The sequence below is a fragment of the Cryptomeria japonica genome, chromosome 6, assembly GCF_030272615.1.
Source record: "Cryptomeria japonica chromosome 6, Sugi_1.0, whole genome shotgun sequence".
NCBI lineage: Eukaryota > Viridiplantae > Streptophyta > Pinopsida > Cupressales > Cupressaceae > Cryptomeria > Cryptomeria japonica.
In genome coordinates, this window is record NC_081410.1 from 91,112,697 (window position 1) to 91,137,462 (window position 24,766).

Here is a 24,766-nt window from a genome sequence, read left to right on the forward strand (position 1 = left end):
ACGACGTGTTCTCACATCAACAATAGTAAGCACTCAAACCAAGAAATCTCAGCTCATTAGAAAGACAAGTAAAGCAATAAAAATAAGTAGAAAATATCTAATGAGAGTTGTGGGAAGGCGTGAAAGAGTTGAGGATCCAAATGATAAAGAATTATGGGCATTCTCTAGAAGACTACCACGAAAAGATAAAGCAATTGTTGAAGCATTGAGATCCTTGATTGAAGAATTTTGGAAGACTAACACAAGGGTCTCTCCTAATCAAAGAGATGTTGTAAGGAGGAGAATTGGTAGTCAAATCTGTGATCCACATCCGAAGCATTTTTTGGATATGACTCAAACACAATTTTTTGCCAAGTTTTTAGAAATGTATCCTCAAATTAAAATAGTCAAAGATGTTTTGAAATGGAAAATCCTTTTTAAAAATAAATCACACATGCACTACTTGTTGTTGTAGAGTACATATTTAATTTTCTAATCTTTATGATGTTTACAGACATATATGTGTAGATTTGCATACTAATAATATTTTGCAGGAATGTAGCATAAAGGCTCCACCTAGATCTTCAAGGGGCTTCATATCTACCATTTTATGTGAAAGAGTTGATGGTCAACAATTTTACAATAAAGTATGTTTGGATGGCACATGTGTTCACTGCGGTGACTTACAAAATTTGCCAATGTGTGAACATATGGATAGTACACATGTTATTGGGAATGAACTAGTGGAATTTGGCAAATATAAGATGGTGGCCTACAGTGTAAAAGATGGAAAAGAAGCAAAAAGGTGTGATTTTGTCACTGAAAAGATTCCAGTGTATCAATTTATGGGCATTTTTCGTGAGAAAATATTGTATGAGTATGCAAGGCATACCCATAGGACTCGATGGTTGGACTTGCAATTCAAGATATGCAATGACACATTTCCACTCAATACCATTGTTTCGGTTGTTGACTTCGCAGAGAACTACACACTAAAGCCACAGAATGAGGTTCAATCCCAGTATTACAACTCCACACAGGTTGCTATATTTGTGCATATAACATTCATGCATGTTGTTGATAGCACAGATTAAAATAGGAAGATTTTGAGGGAGTATCACTTCTATATTAGTGATGATTGCTCACATTCTATAGAGTTTGTGCAAGGTTGCTTTTAGATGTTCTACCGTAATTTGGCTAGTATGGGTATTTCATTCCGGCAGCACATCATATGGTCAGATAATTATGCCTCACAATTCAAGAACTCTCAAATGTTTTATTGGTTAAGTAGAATGCATAAGAGCAAGTTAGTGTTCAACATATGTCGAATTTTTGTGAAGTCGGGCATGGAAAGGGGGAGCATGATGGTGCAGGAGCATGTATCAAAAGAGCCTTGGCATGAGAAGAGTTAAAGTACATAGATAAAGAAAAGTTGACAGATGCAAGAGCTATTGTCGAGTGGTGTAATGCTACAATGGGTCTAGGTAATCAAGGTGAGTCTTTAGTTCGTATATTTTTTTGGTTGATAGATGATACTAACATTGCAAAATATGAGGATTGTTGTACATTGACAAGATCGAGTGAGCTACTCTCTTTTAAAATCTCTAATGTAGGTTCATGGACTATACATACGCAACATATGGTGTGCTTTTGTTCATCATGTGTAAATGAATCATGGAACGAGTGTAAGTCAAAGGGGGTCGACGAATAGTGTACGAGAAATCTGATCCCACTTGACACATATCGACTCCCGACTGCATTGCAACTCACACATATGGAAGCATTAGTTGACTTTGACCATATCTCAGATCTAGTCTAACCAGGTAAATTATCTACATACATATTTAATAAAATTTATTTTATATCTATTTGTTCACTTTATTCATGTACATAAATGCAAATATGATTGCAAGGCATGTTTATGTAGTTACTGTAGCTGCAAACAATGAAGAAGGAACATATTATTATCTATGTCATTGTGTGGAGGCAAGAAATAAATTAGATGGCCCTGTGGTAGATGGTGAAAACATTGAATACCCTATAGGATAAATCTTTGTTACTGGCACATGGCTTAGGAGGTACAAATTGAAGAAATCTAACTTGTGGTTATTTAAGGACTTTGAGACACATAGAAAGATTCTTCATTATTTGAATCTTGTGGTGGCATCAAATGTTCACTTGACTAAATATGGGAGTAGACCACTAAACCGAAACCTATGTAAGGTTTGTGAGTCTGACCATGAGGCAATTATTGACACAATAAAGAGTAGAGCAGATCCAGATGTTTCATTGAATTGAATGTAAATGCAATATAAACTGCAATATCAAGCTTATTTGGATATATGTACATGTGACCTGTATATTTGTACAAGTGAAATATTTGAGGCATTGTAATATTAAATATCATTACGAGATACTTTTGTGCAATATATTTTTGTTTAACAATGATTGAGATACTTAGTATTATGCAGTTATAGTTATGTGATTTTCAAATGGAAAAGTGGTAGAAATCAAGACTTACATTATATGTTGCACTTATGTGATTTTTAAATGGAAAGAGTAATTGCTAAAATAATAAGATTATTTATCACATATTCAATAATTAAACTCATATTAGTAGCACAAACAACTTCTCCAATTAACCTTTTTAGAACATGATATTTAGAGGGAAATAGACAATAAAGATTGCAAAATAGCACAACTTTTGATCTGCTCGTCGTGGAAACAAACCATCAGCGCGAACGTGTCTGGGTGGTCAGTTTTACGCTAGGTATGCCCTTCTTTTTCTCCCCAACTCTCCTGGTCATTCCGAGCCACACCTTAGCGACTCTTTCCTTTGAGCGCTCAAAATGTGAAAAACTGTCAAACTTTGACGTCACATAACTCGGAGCCCATGACACATGTGGATGAGTCATCTGAACCTACAGGGTCATGTGGTGGATGACTACAAAAACCTCTCCCTCTTTTGGACAACTCAAATTCATTTTCTCTGTCGCATCAAAAACCATCAAATGCATTAAGTGCAAGGTGGCAAAATAGCATAACTTTCGTTCCGCTCGTTTTGGAAATAAACCGTCAGTGCGAGCACGTCCAGATGGTCGGTTTTACACTAGGTATTCCCTTTTTTTTCTCCCCAACTTGCCCATTCATTCCAAGCCACACCTTGGCAACGCTTTCCCTTGAGTGCTCAAAGTGTGAAAACTGTCAAACTTTGACGTCACATATCTTGGAGCTCATGGCATGTATGGAAGAACCGTCTAAACCTATAGGGTCATGTGGTGGACGAATACAAAAACCTCTTTCTCTTTCGAACAACTCAATTTCATTTTCTCGTGGTCACACTTTTTTTGTCGCATCAAAAACTGTCAAATGCATTTAGTGCAAGGTGGCAAAATAGCACAACTTTCATTCCGCTCGTCATGGTAACAAATCGTCAGTGTGAGCACATTCAGGTGGCCGATTTTACCCTAGGTATGCCCTTGTTTTGCTCCCCAACTCGCCAAATCATTCCAAGCCACACCTTGGGGACGCTTTCCCTTGAGTGCTTAAAGTGTGAAAACTGTCAAAATTTGACGTCGCATATCTCAGATCTCGTGGCACATATGGATGAACCATCTGAACCTACAAGGTCATGTGGTGAACAAATACAAAAACCTCTCCCTCTTTTGGACAACTCAATTTCATTTTCTCGTGGTCACACTTTTTTTGTTGCATCAAAAACTGTCGAATGCATTCAGTTCAAGGTGGCAAAATATCACAACTTTTGTTTCTCTCGTCGTGGCAATGAACCGTCAGCACAAGCACATCCAGGTGGCCAGGTTTATGCTAGGTATGCCCTTGTTTCGCTCCCCAACTCGCCTGATCATTTCAAACCACACCTTGGTGACACTTTCCCTTGAGTGCTCAAAGTGTGAAAACCGTCAAACTATGATGTTGCATATGTGGGAGCTCATGGCACATATGGATGAACCATCTGAACCTACGGGGTTGTGTGGTGGATGACTAGAAAAACCTCTCCCACTTTTGGACAACTCAATTTTATTTGCTCGGGGTCACACTTTTTATGTCGCATCAAAAATCATCAAATGCATTCAGTGCAAGGTGGCAAAATAGCACAACTTTCATCCCGCTCATCGTAGAAATGAACTATCAATGCGAATGCGTCGAGGTGGTTGGGTTTAGGCTAGGTATTCCCTTCTTTCACACACCAACTCACTCGATTATTCCGAGCCACACCTTGTTAATGCTTTCCCTTGAGTGCTCAAAGTGTTAAAACCATCAAACTTTGATGTCGCGTATCTAGAAGCTTGTGGCACGTATGGATGAACCATCTAAGCCTACGAGGTCATGTGGTGGATGACTACAAAAACCTCTCCCACTTTCGAACAACTAAAATTCATTTGCTTGTGGTCACATTTTTTCTATCACATCAAAAATCGTCAAATGCATTCAATGCAAGGTGGTAAAATAGCACAACTTTCATTTTGCTCATCATGGCAACGAAACGTCAATGCGAGCGCATCCAGGTGGTCGGGTTTACACTAAGTATGCCCTTCTTGCACTCCCCAACTCACCTGATCATTCTGAGCCACACCTTGGTGATGCTTTCCCTTGAGTGCTCAAAGTGTGAAAACAGTCAAACTTTGACAATGCGTAACTCAGATCCCGTGGCACGTATGGATGAGTCATCTGAACCTATGGGGTCGTGTGGTGGACAACTACAAAAACCTCTCCCGCTTTCAGACAACTCAATTTTATTTTCTCATGGTCTCAATTTTATTTTCTCATGGTCACTTTTTTTGCCGCATCAAAAACCATCAAATGCATTCAATGCAAGGTGGCAAAATAGCACAACTTTTATTCCGCTCGTCATGGCAATGAACCATCAGCACGAGTGCGAGCACGTCCGGGTGGCCGGGTTTATGTTAGGTATGCCCTTCTTTTTCTCCCTAACTCACCTGATCATTTCGAGCCACACCTTAGCGATGCTTTCCTTTAAGCACTCAAAGTGTGAAAACCGTCAAACTTTGATGTTGCATATCTCGGAGCTCATGGTACGTATGGATAAATCATCTAAACCTACGGGGTTGTGTGGTGAATGACTACAAAAACCTCTCCCTCTTTTGGACAACTCAATTTCATTTGCTCGTGGTCACACTTTTTTTGTCGCATCAGAAAACGTCAAATGCATTCAGTGCAAGGTGGCAAAATAGCACAACTTTCATTCCGCTCGTCATGGCAATGAATCGTCAGTGCAAGGACGTCTGGGTGGTCAGTTTTATGCTTGGTATGCCCTTCTTTTGCTCCCCAACTCGCCCAATCATTCTGAGCCACACCTTGGCGATGCTTTCCCTTGAGTGCTCAAAGTGTGAAAACCATCAAACTTTGATGTTGAGTATCTCGGAGCTCCTGGCACATATGGACAAAATGTTTGAATCTATGGGGTCATGTGGTGGATGACTACAAAAACCTCTCCTGCTTTCAGACAACTCAATTTCATTTTCTCGTGGTCATACTTTTTCTATCACATCAAAAACCATCAAATGCATTCAGTGCAAAGTGGCAAAAATACTACAACTTTCGTTTTGCTCATCATGGCAATGAACCATCAGCGCAAGCGCATCTGGGTGGTCGGTTTTATGATAGGTATGCCCTTCTTTCATTCCCAACTCACCCGATCATTCTGAGCCACACCTTAGCGACGCTTTCCCTTGAGTGCTCAAAGTGTGAAAACTGTCAAACTTTGACGTCACGTATCTTGGAGCTCGTGGCACCTATGGATGAACCGTCTAAACCTACGAGGTCGTGTGGTGGATGACTACAAAAACCTCTCCCACTTTCAAACAAATCAATTTCATTTGCTCGTGGTCACACTTTTTCTGTCGCATCAAAAATCGTCAAATGCATTTAGTGCAAGGTGGCAAAATAGCACAACTTTTGTTCCGCTCGTCATGGCAACGAAGCGTCATTGCAAGCGTGTCCGAGTGGTCAAATTTACACTAGGTATGGCCTTGGTTCGCTCCCCAAGTCAGCTGATCATTCCAAGCCACACCTTAGCGATGCTTTCCCTTAAGCGCTCAAAGAGTGAAAAACCATCAAAATTTTATGTCGCTTAACTCGGAGCCCATGGCACGTGTGAACGAGTCATCTGAACCTATGGGGTCATTTGGTGGACTACTCCAAAAACCTTTCTCACTTTTGGCCAACTCAATTCCATTTGCCCATGCCTAGACATTTTTTGTCGCATAAAAAATTGTTAGATGCATTCAATGAAAGGTGGCAACATAGTGCAACTTTTGTTATGCTCATCGTGGGCATGAACTGTTAGTGTGATTGCATCTGGGTGGCTTGGTTTACACTACGTATACCCTTTTTTTTCTCCCCAAGTCGCCTGATCATTTCGAGCCACACCCTAGCGACACTTTCTCGTGTGCTCAAAGTGTGAAAACTGTCAAACTTTCACGTCACGTATCTCGGAGCCCATGGTACGTATGGATGAGTCATATGAACCTATGGAGTTGTGTGGTGGGAACCTACAAAAACCTCTCTCTCTTTCGGACAAGTCAATTCCATTTGCTTGTGGTGAGACTTTCTTTGTCACATAAAAAATTGTCAAATGCATTCAGTGAAAGGTGGCAACATAGCGTCACTTTCGTTCTAGTCGTTGTGGGCATGGACCATCATGTGAGTACATCTAGGAGGCCAGGTTATCGCTAGGTATGGCATTCTTTCAGTTGCCAAGTCGCCCGATCATGATTTTAATTTTTTTAAATACGATGTGATCATTTTATTTTTAGTGTGAATGCGTATAAATAAAAGTTATTTGAATTTTGAAAGTAGTTTATAGGGTCTAGATTTAATGTAAATTTGGCATCTAGCTTGTACTTGAAAGAAAAGGAAAAACCTAATTAAAAGAGTAATTTATTTCTTAAGTATATATGTAAACTAGTGCAAAATAAGGCTTTCTAACTTAGTCTAACACTAATAAACCAACTCTAACTAAAGTGAAGAGACTAGTTATTGAAACTAAAAATGTCACTAGGATAATGTTACTACTATTTGTCTCCATGGACTACGACAAAATAGAAATTCTAGACATGAAAATAAATATATTTATTAGTTACCAAGTTATGAAGTTGAATTATTGAACAAGAACTGATTTCAATTAATAAATACATATATATATGTGATTTTGGATAATAGTTGTAATATGATTTGCATTAACCAAAATAGGCATAAAGTCATAAAATGTTTCATGTCGATAATAGTATAGCATATATATCCAATACAATGAGACGAGCTTGCCAAAAGTCATATGGCAATAAAATGTCAGATATACATAATACAAAACATATGCTCAAAAATGCCATTCAGACATACAATAAAGGCCTCTAGTCTACTAATTTCCCACTAGAACCAGGAAATAGATCATGAGCTGCCTTCGACTGTTGAGGGAATGGAGATATATGCAATGCTGGCATCTTTCGAATGTTCTCACTAGTCCTCCTTTCTAGACTTTTTTGGAGCTCCAATTGATACAATCAAAACTATAAACATCAATATATAATGTATATAAAAAATGAATTATAGAATGACAAATAATAGAACAATTACTTACTGCAAACATATAATCACTATGTTCATCCACAATAGGGGGATGATCACGCTCAAGAGTGACAAGGGCCTACAGCAAGCATTATGATAGAAATTAAATTACATACAAGTATCATTACAATTTTCAATATAGACAATTAAAAGAACAATTGAAATATACTAATTTATCTCATACCTCTGTCAAAGCTTCTGAACTTGCTACTGCTGCAGCAACACCACGATCCAATGTAGCTTGAACATTAGGAGGAGCATCTGATGTCAACAACTAAAAATGAAACAATAACTATTATTCAATTATCAAAACTACTAAACTTGTTTTACCACACCGTCAATGAATAAAGGTTACCTCAGTGTAAGTGCCTCGACGAACTTCACTGCGAGGTGTCAATGTCGAAGCTCTAGCACCAAACTATTTGACATCCAAAGTAACTTATGAGAAAACCATTCATCTAATGTTGACTATTCACATGTAAAAGTTGAATTATTTATTGGAAACCTACTAAATCACTCGATGGTGTCGTGTAAAACGTGGCTGGGGGAATGTCACGGGTAGTAAAAACACTGACCCTACATTTTTATCACAATCATTGTACTAATTTAGTTAAAATAAAATTTAATAAAGAATTAAATGAAGTTGCAAAAATTTACCTGGATATCAATGTCGAATGTCTCACTCAGTAGAGACTCTGTCATGACCTGTTGTGTAGTTGCATGCTGACTACTATCAGGCTGATAAGTGCAAAGGGTTGTGAATGACTAACAATAGTGAGATGGAACTTGAGGCCTATAAGATTCATCTGCATCAACATGTACTAGAGGCTCGGCATACTCTATGAGGGTCTGAGTCAATGAGCTAATGGACTATAGGTATCCACCTCGACACTATCCTTCACAATGGAAGGAATAGTCACGTGCTCCACCATAGGTCTACCCAAGGGTCTCGATGCTAGGTTTGGGTCACGTTGTGCCCCTTCTCTATCATGTGACAATCCCCCACCCCTACCTTGAAAATTTAGGTAGTCAAAATAGTTAGGGATCTCATTGAGGACAAACTCACAATAGAGTTTCCTCAAAAAGTACTGAGGCATCTCATGATTATTACATGGTGGTTGATCAAAAACCATCCACCACCTATCCCAAAAGTTATTCCTTATCCCTTCGTGTTGGCACCAATGGACAGGGAACCTCCTACATCCAGGGTGCAAGGATTGATTGGTTCTAGGGTCTGTGAAAAGTGCACACAGGTCAACTTTGTTTATTTTCTTTTTCTTTACTGCAGCATATGATAACTTGTTTGCATAAAATTGTTTTTGTTCTTCTCATTTGTTGGACCACATATTAATTTGACCACTCACTGAACCTACACAGGCAACAATAGATTCAAGTGACTCTACAAGGCTTGTTCTATGAGAGGTTGCGGAATTAGGATCTTTCAGCGTATTTATCAACTCCTAAAGTTGTTTTTTGTTGTTTTCAATTTGCCCTAATATGTTTTCTTGTGTTCCTGGGGGATGTATAGGAATTGGGGGAGGGATTGGTTGTGCCTCTTCTTCAGAAGGTTCTTCATGAGGAGGTGGTGGTGGGTTTTCAACATTTTCAAATGGATTTTGATTTCTTGAAATTTAAAACAATTTTCAATTTAAATACCTAATTTAATCCATAGTTTAAACAAAAATTAGAGAGTAAAAAAATAGAAATACATACCTCTTCGACCCCCTCGAAATTGTGGTGCCGTTTTGGTGAAGATCTCACACTACTAGAAGCCAAAACTATGTCTCTATTTGGCATGCACAGTTTGGAAGGTGAGATATGCAAGTCAAAACGCCGGATAGCAGAAAATGGTTTCCAAAATGCAATTTTGCAACATTTAAATATGTGCATTATTATTTAGCACACGCCAAATAAGGCACACACCAAATGGGCTATTGGGGACCAAAAATATTTTTGGCATCTTTTTGGTCCCCCATTTGGTGCATACGCCCAAGAGTTGGTGTCATAAATCATATTTAAATTTCATGTTTCTTTTGTGAGGTTGGATTTGGACATTATATTTAAGCAACTTGGTAAGCGTGGTATTTTGCTTCTACGATTTCCATGTAAAATATTGCACTATTGATAAAAATATTAATACAAATAACAACTTGATGATGACTGATGGTAAAGCAATTAAAGTAATCCTAATGAGTTTTGTATTTTTATCTTTTGGTGCATGCTTGCTTTCTTGCTTGTGTATTTCATATATCATTCACCTTTGTGAGTCAATCCTTAAGGCAGATCATTATTGTCATCATGATCTTCCATATCATGGTGCATTAGTTCATATGCTCACATGGATATTAATCCTTCACACACTTAGAACATCACCACCTTGGTCTTTATACCTTGATGCATAATGTAAAGTGCTACAAGAAATATTGGTTGCTCACTACAAATTCGGCATATACCTACATCCAATTTCATAAAATCCACCATCCTCATCACTCATCATATCATCTTTCTTATCATCATCCTATTCTTTACTAACATTGAAGTTAGGGGTCTGAGAAAAGGAACATGTAACAATCTTCCTATCCTCGCATCCCAATCTTCATACATTTAACAATCAATCCTTCCCATCTCTTAAAATCGCATCCATATTTCATCCATTTCTTACTAGTCCTCCTTTTGAGAAACAAGAGTCCTATCCATTTCTTACTAGTCCATTTTCTCACTTCATTTCCTCTACTAAATGATCTAGGCATCCTATTATCAATTATATCTCACAAAATGTCTATATTTATCTTCTTTGAAATGGCATTGCTAATAAAAAATTCATCTCAAAAAGAAGCAAAATATAGACACAAAATCATCTTAACATAATTATTTAATTGATCTAGTTCATAATCAACTAATTCAATATATTATTTAATTCATCCAACTCCAATGTCATATAAAATTAAATAATTTTAATTAATCTAACCTAATGTCACACCTATTCAAATAAAGTTATAATTTTATCTCAATTTCCACCTCACATCTATTTAAATACTTCAATTGGATGATTGAATCAAATTTTTATTTAATTTACCTATATTTCCTTCATTGTTTCTAGAAATAAATGACCAACTAATTCTTTTTTCACCTTATTTTTTGTTGCAACCAATTATTTATGTTTTTTTTTTTCTATTTTTAATCAAATAACTCATCCCATCATTTGGAACAAACTTAATCATGACCATCCATCTTCTCCTTGATCCAAGTGAATTATTGTCATCTATTCTCCATTGTCAATCTTCCAATCAAATCTTTATTGTTGCCAAAATCCTATAAATTGGTAGACCATCTTATGCAAATCAATCAAACTTCTTGAATCGCAAAAGAAATAACAAGCAGTTGTATCTTGAATTGCACTGAACGAATTGGCTTGTAACAATAGAGTTAAGTTATAATCTTTTATTTGTTATTTTAATTTTTCATTGTGCTCAATGTTGAGGTGAATATTAGAATTTAAATTTTATTTCTTATTATTAATTGATGTATCAAATTAGTTTGAATTTGTGTTCACAATGACAACAATCCATTTATGTTACAATCTGCATCATAAAAAGCGAGGAGTTAAACTTCATTTCCAAATTCGAGTATGTAAGAGTTCCCATAAATCGTGATCGTATCCTTCTAATGTCTTAAATTTGATGCTCAATCTTTTCTTATATGAATTTTATTGATAAAAACGAGCTTAGGGAGTGTTGTAAGTATGCTTATTTCTTTTTCATGAAACCCTCTGTTCCACTCAAGATGTGTATCTAGGATTTCTAGTTTTAATCTGTATGACCAAACTTAATAACCCTTTGGTTCTCCTTGGATAAATGTTTCACCTCAGGTTTATGTGGTGCTAGGATTTAATGCGTTTGAAGTATTGTTTAAGCATGTGTTCAAATTTCTATAACACGTGAATTCTTGATTTCAAAGTCCTCACTATAATCATAAATAGAAGTCCAACCTCTACCTAAAGAATCAAGATCTCAAAATTCTTCAACCACAAAAGCACAAATATGTAATATGTTCACTTGCATCCATATTATATTGGATAGTTGAGTGAAGATAGATATATTCATATCAATCAATAATGTCAATACTCTATTCTATGTACCTTTCATACATGAGATTTTGTATGATGTGCAATCCCTAGATGTCTGCAATGTCCTACTTGGGTAGGCCTACATGTATAGATACCAAAGACAAGAAATTTGAGTGTTATCACAAAAGGTAGTGTAGAACAAAAATTGCACTTACAGTGAAAATCAGTTTTTTGCGTTCAAGTTTTTCTTCTAGCTTATGGTAATTTTAATTTCTGATGTTCCAAGTCCCTCCAATGGAGTAGAAACTCTTTGGACCCATAAATGGCTAAAAGATGGTCTCTGCAATATTCCCAAAAGGCCCCAAGACATTCCCAAGTTTGTGAAACCTCCATGATATTTCTGTTCAAATAAATTAACGTAATAAATCATACAAATATTCTTTTTGAAAGTGATGGATATAAGATTGGTCAAGTTGGACTTTGGGGTAAGTCGTTGAATGAGATAGGGTTTATGAGTTAGTTATGTAACATGAAAAAAGCGAATTGATGCAATATAACAAAGGAAATCAAATGTAAATGGTTTCTTTCTTGTGCCTTGTCAAGGCCTACAGCTTCATTTTCGTTTTAAGCAGATTTGTGTGCTTTCAAAATGTAAATGGAGTGTACAGAAATACCATGTAAAGGACAACAATACTTCTAATGAGAGTTTGATTCTTCTTCCTTGTACCGAAAATCAAGAATAGTTTTACATACGATCACTTTCAACTGCATACTATCATTTCAATTTTTGTTATTGTACTACAATGGTTCCAATGGTTAACTTTGAATTACATATATACAATCAGATTTGATAAGATGCTAAGCTTCCAAAAGAGCTTATCTTGTTTCTTGCACATACTCACAAACACTAGTTAACATTACAATTTGGTCAGAGGAGAAACCTTTCACTCTTCCATCTTCCTGGGGTTCTTAAGTGCTTCTATGTATATGCGGCACGTTGAAACCTTTTGAAGGATTAAAGTACTATATAGTTGTGGCTGAGTTAATGGAAGAATGGTGCACAACCCTAATAGCACCTTAGCTCCTATATTCACGATGTTGGATAATCATGGAAATATGGCAATGTAGCTGAATTAATCCAGCCAACTCTTCATCGCAACAGGAAAGCAGCAAGTGATTGAGGCTTCATGTTTTTTGGTATGAGGTCTGTTATTAGTACTTTCATGTCCATTTGTATGAGGTCTGTTATTAGTACCATAGTTTGCAGACTTGGACTTGGAGAGTACTCGGCAAGCCCGAAATTTTTGACTCAGCAAATACTCGACAAATACTCAAGCAAAAAATAAGCAAATTAGATTTTAGAAACATACTTTTTCTTGCAAATTTCAATTACAAAATGTTTTAAACTAAAAATTTAAATCTCATGAGAGAAAATGCATGGTTTTATGGCAAAACAATGTGTGAAAAATCCATTTTACCCAGTGTTTTACCCCTATTAGAATTTTTACCCATGTTTTTCCCATGTCTATAAAAATTTGCAAGTTAAACTTGTAAAAACTCACCCAGCAAAAAAAACAGAGTACTCAACAACGAGGAGAGTACTCGCAGAGTTTGCAAACTATGATTAGTACTAGTAGGTCCTGCTTCTCTCGTGTCTGTTTAGTGTAATCATTTTCTTAAACAACTTCATTGAGTTAATATTTTAGCTAGCTCAGCTCCTTTCGGACTTGGTCAAATTCTTATGGGTGCTACCAGCTCAGTACCCATTGTTATTCTTGTCCTCTATTCAGCAATTACAGATAGAATAGTGAGCTTTGTCAAACATTGATCATACCTAGAATATTGCGATGTGCTATTCTTGTTTTGAGTTGCTACAGTATTGGATATACTAGCTCTGCCTATATTAGTTCAGTAATACATGAAGTTGCTTTAGTTTAGGACGTTCATGTCTAATCCTATTCATAAAACTTTTCATAACTTTGTCAAGTTTCCTAGGGTTGCCAATATAATGAACCTTGTCAGAAGTTGATACAAAATATTATGATATGCTATTAAAATTCGTAAATTGTTGTAAAATCCAGCTTTTTCACCTTTCATCACATTAAATTATTATTAAAAAGCAAAGCAAGTAGATTCTGCCACTACGGTGAATGAGTTGACTGAGTTGTTCCTAGTCTTGAAGTTTCTATTTAGAAGAAAGCTGGGCCCATACGCTTAAAATGTGAGCTTCAAGGCTTTTCTGAACATAGCTTATTGAATCCAAACAACTGTAGGCAAAATTTAATGCCCCCAAGGTAGCTTGGTACATAATCTTTCCTTTCAATTAATTACTCTATTAACCTTTACAGTTTCATATAATTTAATCATAGTTATATCAGTTTAACATCAATGTTTTTGAACATGCAATTGCCCCACCAAGGTAGAATTTATTATCAGAAAGAAATATCAAATATGTACAAAATGAAAACTATAAATCAGATAGAAAAAGCAACTGAATCTTTTTCTACTTGTTCAGCCATCTGTAGAAGTTAGAACAAATAAAAAAAATCCTTTGGCAACAAAATCAAGGCATATTTAGCCTACATTAAAATATGCATGCATCTACTGTTGCCAAAGAACGTATGAAGTATGAATAATATAGATATATACATTATAGGGAATTGCGCTCTAAGAGTGAACCACTTTTTCTCTGGCCAACCTCCACGAGCAATGCCAACAAAGCTTCACACATTTGAGACGCGTCAGCTTCTATAGAATCCTTTTTAGAAGAAGAGTACACCATCCATGCATGATCCAATTTTCTGTCTGGGCGTACAACTATAGATCCAGGAACCTCTGCATCTCTCCTTGTAACAAGGCCATCACTTTTCTCCCCATATCTAAGTTGAAGATGCAACGCACATATAGCCATAGCTGCTGCAATAGGTACAGCAACTGGAACTTTCTTGATTTGACTGGTATCCTCTTCGGTATTGGCACTTGAACCTTGTAGAGGCAACCATGGAAGTTCCGCATGTGCAATATGGGACATGGTAGCCAAGACTCCAGGAGCTATTGTGACTTCTGTGTGAAATGATACTAATGGCACATCTGTGGGCAGTGTATGTGCAGAAATAAACTCCTGCCTCCGTTCGTAAGTCAGGTCCTCCAACGCTCGCATATCACCCTAAAAATGGGTTTTAAAAGTTGATGTCAGAAGACTCAGAACCATGTTACACATGTTGCCAACATGTCAAAAACATCAGTACCTTTACCGTAACCTGAAACTTCAAATGTTTGTTTCCCAAAGAAATATTCATAGTTCTCTTTGCCTCTCTGGCAGATTATTTCATATCATAATAGATAAGCATCAGAGTAGTTACTAGTAGACTGTAGATTCAAAAGATTTCAGTGTTACACCCACCTCCAAGTAATTCCTTGGGAACTTAGATTATGCCTTGTGGTTGTTATGTGCATCAAAATAAAATAAAGATACTATTTTAATGTCTACAAATGACTTAAGTAGACCAATTCCACTCAAAAAGTTAAAATATCAAATCAGGCATGCCAAAAGTGCTCCAACAATCAAAAAATTAAAATTTCCAAATCTAAAACTAGAATAAGGTGTGGAAAGCAAATGAACCTAGCAATAGAGGAATATCCCAAAGGGGGACCTCTAAACAAATATTATGAGGACATAAGCAATACCAACATTATGGTTACAGACTCGCTTGCACTATCCAATTAATTACAAACAAGCATACAACTACAGACATTTCCTGCTGCGAATACCTTCAGTGTGATGAGTCTTTGTGTTAGGATCCTTTATCAGCTACAGAGAAATTGTTTCCATGTGGCGGTAACACATTCCCATATTAATGTATCAGAGTTGTGTGGCATCATATCCTCAATATATCTTTCTCTATACTCCACTACATCAAAATTTTCGTTCGATTTAATTCTAAATGCAATGCATACTAGACAAGTATGGCTTGGGCATGCTTTAGGGATAAATTTTACGCAGTTTGGACAAAGTCCTAGATTTGCACAGAGTCAAAGTCCTAGATTTGCACAGAGTCATTCTCTCAAACGCCACTTCCCATTGTGGGAATTGAACGCAGGGGTTTAGTCTCCTTTCCCTCTTTTCATGATCTATATGCCAACTTCCAATGTTTAATGGGCATGTTTGAACCGCTAACAAAGGACTTGTTGGAGGTTGAATTTGAAAATTTCAACAAAAGCTTTCAGAAAACTTCAAGCTCCATGCTTGTCATCCCCCACCTAGACTGTGAGAGAGCTGAACAAGCAAATACAGACACAAAGTATCTGATCAGGACTGATGGTTTAGATGGCAGAAGCTCGGGAAGATGCTGGTCCAAGTAATTCGCTGGATTAAAGTTCCAAGTTATAGGATATCATGGGTCTATTTGTGTTTTGGTCTATTGTGTAATCATAGTTATGCCTAGTTAATACTCTTGTAAGCCTTTGTGGCATTGAAGAATAGTCTTCTGTTTTCTATATACCAGGTGGCGGAACTGGTTCATCAGTTTTTGTTTATCTTTGGTCTAATATAAAGGGAGTGCTCCCCGCGTCCATACATATCAAGAAAAAAACTTATAAAAAAGTATACGATGAAGTGAACACATTTGCACAGCAAAATAAATGGTCTTTGTATACGACTATAGAAAATAAAACAAAACAATCAAAGTAAAAAGCTTTTGCAATAAGCATATCAACACTTCACACAGACACGCCTATTCTAAATTCAAACAGAATGCCTTCTTAATGAAAACCATCCATGTGGAGAGATGGCCTAGATAATGAACATTCTGAATTTGAACAAAATGCCTTATTAATGAAAACCATTAATATTGAAATATTAAAAACAGCCAAAAAAAGCTAACATAATTTCAGTAATCTGTTTCCTAAATTCCATTAGATCTAATGAAAAAACTAAAACAAAAGATGCAAATTAAAAAGCTTCCCAACAAGCATAGTAACACTTAGCCGCAGACAGGCCTAAATAATGAACATTCTAAATTCAAAAAAGATATTACAAGACTGCCAAAATATCTTCTTAACTCAATTTCAACAATCTTGTTCCTAAAAATCCATTAGATGCAAATTACCATGCGTACATGTCTATGAATATAACCGAACCAAGTGGGCACCTTATTTAGAGAAATAAATAAATAAAAACAAAGTTGGCATAATCCAAAAACCTACCTTGATCAATTTACAAATTAAAAGTTCCATTAGACGCCGTGTTTCAAAATCTCCAATTTGACCTTCTCTTAAAATATCAGAAGCAATTGGACTGCCACCATATGGGCTTTGCACCAGTGCTAATCCAGCAACCTTCTCCTTCAGGTCAGGCCAGTACATAGCCAATGCCGCTGCTGCATCCACTCCTCCTTTACTGTGGCCAAGCAGCAGGACACGTTTTCCTGAACCCCAATAGAGCTCTTCAATATATTGCTTCAGTTCCCAGGCATTTTTCGCAACTGAAGCCTGTCATTTTCATCAAAAAGGAATGTTCTAAACACTCACTGAATTGCTTCCTGACTGCTAAAAAAATTATTAGTGAGGTAAAAAAGAAATTACCTCGCTGTGAATCTTTGCGATGTGGCAAGCAAGCCCCAACTTTGAGAAGAACTTCTTAGTATCAACAAAATATAATGGACCGTGATTGCTAAAAAGGCCTATCATTGTAAAGAAACACCGTTGAATTTATTTTCCAAAATTTACAAGAAAGAAAATATGACCAATGTATAATCAAGTTACAAAAAGTTTACCTGGAACCAGTAAATACACATATCTGTCAGGCAACATATGTTCACCATTTCTGAAACGAGGGAAATCATTAAGTTCTCATAGTTACATGAAGAGTTATCTGTAAAGAATAGTTATAAATTTTGTCACAAGTTTTAAATATATAATTGAACTAAGTTCAACCAAACATCATGCTAGGGACAAGACCACAGTGATCACCTTATCCTTTCTAGCAACTCTTTAAATTTGTTTGTACCATCTTCAACCGGAGGCATTCCAGGAGCACGTTGCAGCCAACCTATGTCGCGTGAAGAACCTCGCAAAGTTGTCTGCACTCGAGCAACCAACCTGGCAATGCTAAATATGTCAGCCACTAAAACATGGTGGAACAAACACTTTTATTCAGAAGAAACATTGACAAGCAATGATACACCAAATCAATAAAATAATAATTCAATGTAAATCACAAATCTTGGTCATTAGACTCTTAGTCAATCTTTGCTGGCAATGTATTCTACTTTCCACAATATGTAAGGATTATAATTTTATAAACAAAAGAATTGAAAGGCTTCGGCAAAAACTGAAGACAAACAAAAGAAAGGAAGGTTCCCAAAAGCCTGACACAGCAGAAACTTTCTTGATTCCCCATATGATTTCTTCTGAAATATAAAATGGGTTCAAACCGAATCCAGGATATGGGATGCTTTGATTTATCCTAGTTTTTACCTTTTCAGTTGTCTATGTGTACGTCGTGCATGGAAACAGGAACATGTAACACATATAAATGCCAATCTCCAAGCAAATTTGAGACCAACTATGGGAAACATGAACCTGCAACAATGAATCCTTACATAAGGTGTATGAGCCAGTCAATGAAACAGCAAAATGCATGAATAGCTTGTTTTAAAATATAAGCTAAACTTATATTTGGGGCATGAACAATGGAAGGACTCCTCCATTGACTAAAATGGAGATAAACTGAAAAAAAAATTAAATTAAAACAAATGACCTTCTAATCATGTAGTGGACTAACCGAAGCAACAGACACTTAAATCTTCCAATCACTAGTTTTGCATTATTCTGGCAATAATAAATAGGACACCCTCAAAGATGGAAGGCATATAAATGAACACTGCACCACCCAAGACCAATCAAATCAGAGGATAGAGAAGATAAAGGGTCTAAAGGCCCTCAAATGAACCAAAATGAAAATCATTAGCTGAAAGAAACTTGGGTAGTTTATAAGACATCAAGGGAAACACTCCTGTAAACCATCATTGATATCTTATTACCTCTCTGTTTCGAAGACTGCTACTGTAATAACCAATCTGAAAGCTTCAACTGAAGAATTGGTGTACAGGCAGTGATTTGCCAAAGAAGGCTCCAGAAAACCCAATGACTTGCTCACGAAAGAGAATTAAACTTGATTTGAAAGTAGTGTCTTAATATTTTAATGTCAAATCGGTTTCCAATATAAATTCTATTATGTAGTGTAATCTTATCAGACAATTTTAATTTGCAAGGGAAGCAAAATACAGCAGAAATTGATGGCCAACATCCTCCTCTACACTAACCCATCATATAGATACTACCAATCAAAGGGAACTGTTACATCTGTACTTCCCAAAAGAATTCTGCTGTCAATTCTGAGTTGCAAGTAAAAGCTTATGGCCTTATGAGTACCTAGTTTGCAGAAAGAGATTTACTAACAGTTAGGAAATGAGCAACGTGCATCATATAGTTGGATATTTGATCCAATGCCAATTTAAATATTATTTCTAGATGTAAGGAATATTTGATAAACTGTGATGCATGCATCTCATTTGAGACACCCACACATTTAGAAATTAGGAAATTAGAGAAATATAGAGGAAATAGGAAAAATGTGAAGGGTTATGATGGTGACATCCTTATCATGTCCCCTTTCCAAAACTAAAGAAATTAATTGAGGGCTAAGGTATAAAATAAAGGGAAATAATTTGTAATTAGGGATGGCAGATTCCAATTGCCTTAGGCAACATTGGAATCCGCCTAGGGGTCTGGTCCCTCCTCTAGTGTGTAGGGCTGGGCCCTATACATCACGGAACATCCTTAAAGAACCCCCACGCTACTCCATGCCACATGCAAAGGTCCAACCCCATAATCAATGCATTTCGGATTAAAGGAAAACAATGTAAATTAAAGAATAAAGCCGACTCAAGTATAAGCCGACATATATGAACAATGCACCATATAAATAAAGATGCTTCCCACCTCAATCACACACATTGATTATTCATTTATTACATGCGAAATATATGTCTGCCATTGCGAGTAAAGGAGGAATATTATATCTGCCATTATAGCAAAATACCTCAATTATGTCAGCGATCTACTTCTGCCAGTAAAAGCATGAAATTCATTCATGTGAAGACCAAACTGATGTTAGAGGAGAGCAAACTGAAGTTGCAGTCCATAAAAGAGCAGACTCCATACATTACCAACCTAGGGTTTGGACCTGATTGCTGTTGGAAGGGTGCAGATGTGACTACTTGATGCTTGTGAAAGTGCAGTTTTGTGGAAGACATTATCAGTCCTAAGTACAAACACCTTCAAGTACTTGAGATAAGTGTTGTAACCCTCATATGAACATAATTCATAATCAGATCTGAGGATCTTTTCTGGCTGGGTTTTTCCTCTTAGGAAGTTTTCCCCGGGGTAACCATGTCTTGTTCTTATTTTGTTCCCTTCTTTGTTATACTTAAATCTGGAAAACTACAAACCCTTCATTTAATCAATTTAGTTAGTAATTAAATTCTGATTTTCTGAGTTTAGATTAATCTGAAAGTGCTAAAACTAACACTTATCATGTCCCCTTTCCAAAACTAAAGAAATTAATTGAGGACTCGTAACCTAATTTTTATTTCCCGTAGGCTAAGGTATAAAATAAAGGGAAATAATAATAATACTTTAAGTTGGGCCAAGCCACTTTATTTTCAAAAGGGCATCTAAAATATTATTATAGGGCTTTGTAATATTTTAAAGGTGTTTTTGACACTTAATTAAATATGTAGTTCAAAAAATATTTTTAAACACTTGAAGTAATCTAAAAAGTATTTTTTAAAACTTGGAGGGAATAATTAAATTCAAATAGAAGGCCCAAAAGACAACTCTAAAAGAAAGTAATTGCTTGAAGTAAATCAACCGTATTTGTCATTTCATTATTCCTTTCAATTTGTTGTTTGAAGCATTCAAGGACCTAAACCTTTGGTGTGGAAGATCCAAAGGACAAAAACTCTCTTAGCCAAGAGAGGTGATTCCATTCGGAAATCACAGTTGTGCTCATCTGTTGAAGATTGATTAAAGATTTGTTAGCTGAAGCTTTGGATCGATAGGTTATTTGCAAGCAAATCTACCGATATTCAACTTTGGTTTGCCAATTTCACTTCATTACTGCTGCTACACATCATTCTAGGGTGCCCCAATTGGATCTGCTGTCGTTGATGTTTCCAGCCAACACTCTACTCCTAGCACTATCATAAAGCTGTAGATTTGATAATTTTGAAGAGGTTTGATCACTGTTGTTGTTCATGAGGATTTGGATCTGCTCAAAAGCATTGTTTTAGTCATCATTATCGATACGACCAGCTTTGGGTTTGTTGGATCTGCTAAACAAAATGTTTTCCAGCTGCCATACCATCAAATACTAGCTGATTTTAGGAATTTTCAAGATATTTTCTACTATTCCTTTATTGTGTCTAGGGATTCAAGTTATTTTCTGCTGTTATCAAATGCCTACAACCATTGGAAAGAGTTTCCAGTACCATTAAGACTTGTTTCAGCACCTTCCAGTTGTCACCCTACAGTTTCAGCTACCACATTCAAGAGTTTTCCCTTCCGTACAACTGTACATACTTTTGTAAGTAAATTGTTGCTAAATAAATAAAAGATGCCTTCATTAATTGTTGTTCAAGAGTATATTGCTAATAATTGTTTGTCATGGAATTAAATTGGTATTTTGGTGCCCCAATTCAAATCTGATTTCTGCTATATTAGATGCTTATTATTGGTTATTATGCTATTATAAAGTCTGATTTGCCCTCATAAATAACCCATGATTCATGTTCAAGTGTACATAAGAATTTTGTACATTTTACCAGCTATTATACACCAGATCTGCTAATATAATTATAATATTTTCATCCTTTAAAGTTTTCAAAATCATGTGAGCCTGCGGAATACTGGATCTGTTGTTTATAGTTGTGTAATTTTATTGATAAGGATTCTACAACTTTGTTATATTGCTGATCACCATTAACTTTAGTAGAGTTTAACATCTAAATTTGGTATAAGTTCATTATTTCAGCTTTCACATGTTTGGAAAATTGTCTATCATCTAAGGTTGTCCAATTGGGGACATTACAGTGGTTTGAGAGTACTGGCCATCCTGTGAACATGGTGGGAAATCAATGTACAGTATCTATAGAGCTTATTATAGATCATCTTAATAACCAATGTTTGAAAAACCACAAGACACAGATGAAAATATGGTTGGACAAATATAAAGAAATTGCTAGGGAGGAAAGCAAGAAGCAAGAAGAACAGTTACAAGACATTGCTACCAAACACACCATTGAGTAGAAACAGAATAGTTATGCCATGCAAGTTGAAGGTAAGGATCCTTTGTCAAAAGATATTTTATTGATGTCTAATGAGCGTGTATACCAACAAAATATTGATGAAGTCAAGAAGGAAGAGACATTACTTGTTGGATGTGAAGAGCCCGTGATGGAAAAAGGTGTTCTAGTCTACAAACTAACCATGAATCCTCCAAAGAAAGTTATGGCCATATGTGGTTGATTTGCAAAATAGCTATGTTGATGTACATGCAAATGAGGAGAATATTTTGGTTGATCCTAAATCAGGAATCTTGAGTTGCAAGGATGGTTGTGTTGACAATCCCTCAACAACCTCTAAATCAGCAAAGGTAGGTAGGCTCTCTGATTATAGTTCTAGGTATGAAAAACATGGTCATGTTCCACTTTCATTACTCCATACTATGTAATTACAAGGTTTTTTCAACAGGGAAAACACTAAGAATGGTGAAAGAATGAAAGATCTGACTTACACTATACAGCATATAGATTCTTTGACTCAAACTCAAATTTGTTTGACTATGGGATCCAGGTGATATTTTGAGGTATAAGAAAGATAAAGGTTTTGATGAGATTAATATCATTATTTCTTATGAATTCTTCATCCCATGCATTTGGATAAAAAGAAAACCCATGGAGAATCATAAAGAACATGTTGTGAATTCTAATTGAGTTATGAAGGTTGAGTGCTTGCAGTTAATGGATCTCTCCTCAAAGCCTAATTCTACACTCAAAGAAAAAATTATGATGCCTAATATGAACTATGGCTAAAGGTGGTAGTCACAATTGTCCAGACAATGAGATGCTTCATGTTGCACAATATTTTGATATTCAATATTTTTTTACCAAGTGCAATGTGGTGTTTTTGTAATCAAGCACCAAACATGTTTGCCACCCCTAAATGCACAAAGGGGAATTCATAGAGGATGAGATACCAGAGTTACAGGACTCTGCGAATCTAGCCTGGACTCTATGAGTCCAGAGGCGTGTCAACTCTGCAAAGTCCAGACGACCCTGGATTAGGACTCAGCCGAGTTTGGCCAGGTCGGCTCAGACTCGCCGAGTTTGTCAAACTCGGCAGACTCACCGAGTCCTGAGGCTGAGACTCTGCCACGCCCAGCAAGACTCATAAAGCAAAAAAAATAAAAAAATGTTTGTTTTAAGTTTTAACTTGGACAAAAGGTCAAGCTTGCCATGCTTTTCAGAGTGAATACTAGATGTTCATCTGCTGCATTTGCAAGTTGTCATTAAAAACCACTGTAATGATGTGTACTGTCATATTAAATTATTGTATTTGTCTTGGAAGTCTATACATGGAAGCAGGCTTAAACTAGTTATAAAAGGAGAATATAATTTTAATATTCTTCCTGTTGTTCACTTTTGGCTGCTTAATTTGAGTTCCAAACAGATATCCAGTAGGATTCCCTTTGAGATGGACCTGGTTTTTGTATCTGGCACAGATGCACAGAATCAAGTACAAGAATGCCTTGAAAGTCTTTTGCGTATAATTTTGTGCTGCTGCTTCTTTTCAAACCAATAGACAATTTCTCAAAGAATATAAAATGATTGGAAAGAAGTGAATCTTCTATAAGATGTGAGTGTTTTTAGTGTAGGGGATTATAAATTATAATCTATGTAACTGCTGTACATTCTTGAATATATTCATTTCAATCTTTTTTGTTAGTATGTGGATTGTAAATTTGAGGGAGATGCTTTTCTCAAATTATTCATGCTAGAGCTCAGTTGTGTTTAAATCAGCATTGGACTTCACAATTATTTCAGTCAATTTGAAAGTGTAATCAAGGTTAAAGTCAAATAGCTTGTTGTTCACTATTTAGGGAAAATGTAGTTAACTGTCATCAAGATAATATAGCTTATTTGAAACTGTATAGTTATTTATTGAAATTATGTACAAGCTACAGTAATGTCTCTTGTAACTTTTTTCATGAGTGTTTGATAGGTTTTTGAAAAAGGTATTTTCAGGACTTCATAATGTTATTTCTAGCTATGTCGATGCTGAAGAAGTGGAATAGAAATCTAATGAACTAGTTGAATTCCTTTATGTAAGAAATTGTAGTGCAACATCGGAACACATGATTGATTGGTTAATCTCACAAGTCAGGCCTGATTCCAGATAGAGTTTGTGAAGGGGAAAAGAGATGTTATGACTTTTAATGGGACCATTAGTATCAAAGTGGCAGGCATATTGCATAGATGGTGTGTGGAATGGAATCTAAATTATCTTATTAAGAATCAAATTGACACTCATCCCTCCAAAATGATTTATTTTTTTAAAGAAAAGAGTCAAACTGGAAACATTAGAAAGCATAGACCAAATATAGAGTAGAATTTTTTCTTCTAGATTTGTGCTCAGCTTTGTCAAGAAGTAAACTGCATTGTGTGATATATGTGCCATTCCACACAATGATGCAACGATTTTATACATTGTATTCTACCACACAAAATACTAACCATAAGAGAATACATGAATGAATCATAAAAAAGGCATATGGGAAGTGAAACAGGTTTTAAATCCTTAAAAATCTTTAAATTTATTGGGTTTTTCAATTTGCCAAGTCTTGAGCGATTTTTTGCCAAGTCCGGGCACTGAGTCCAAGTCCGTGCCAACAATCAGCTTGCCGAGTCCGAGTCTTGTAACTATGTGAGATACTACAAGATGAAAATGATTGGGAGATTGGAGAACATTACACGTATACAAGAGGAGATCATT

At 36.1% G+C, this 24,766-nt stretch overlaps 1 protein-coding gene across 10 annotated transcripts in view; it reads right to left on the bottom strand.

Moving 5' to 3' along the window:
• Positions 1-7,173: 7,173 nt before the first annotated feature.
• LOC131039702 (uncharacterized) overlaps positions 7,174-24,766 on the bottom strand; it is a 71,103-nt gene continuing 53,510 nt past the window's right edge. For 4 of the 10 annotated variants that reach the window (XM_057972538.2, XM_057972537.2, XM_057972539.1 and 1 more), the window contains 6 exons: positions 18,128-18,232; positions 17,621-17,749; positions 17,425-17,474; positions 17,234-17,331; positions 16,856-17,140; positions 14,057-14,816 (listed from right to left, as the gene is read on the bottom strand). In XM_057972538.2, the coding sequence (XP_057828521.1) occupies positions 14,301-14,816; positions 16,856-17,140; positions 17,234-17,331; positions 17,425-17,474; positions 17,621-17,749; positions 18,128-18,232 (1,183 nt within the window). In that variant the 3' untranslated portion in view covers positions 14,057-14,300. Of the gene's footprint in view, positions 7,527-7,597; positions 7,664-7,768; positions 7,859-7,939; positions 8,003-14,056; positions 14,817-16,855; positions 17,141-17,233; positions 17,332-17,424; positions 17,475-17,620; positions 17,750-18,127; positions 18,233-24,766 lie in introns of those variants that run through there. The other 6 variants (XM_057972541.2, XM_057972542.1, XM_057972536.1 and 3 more) reach the window with 4 other exon arrangements.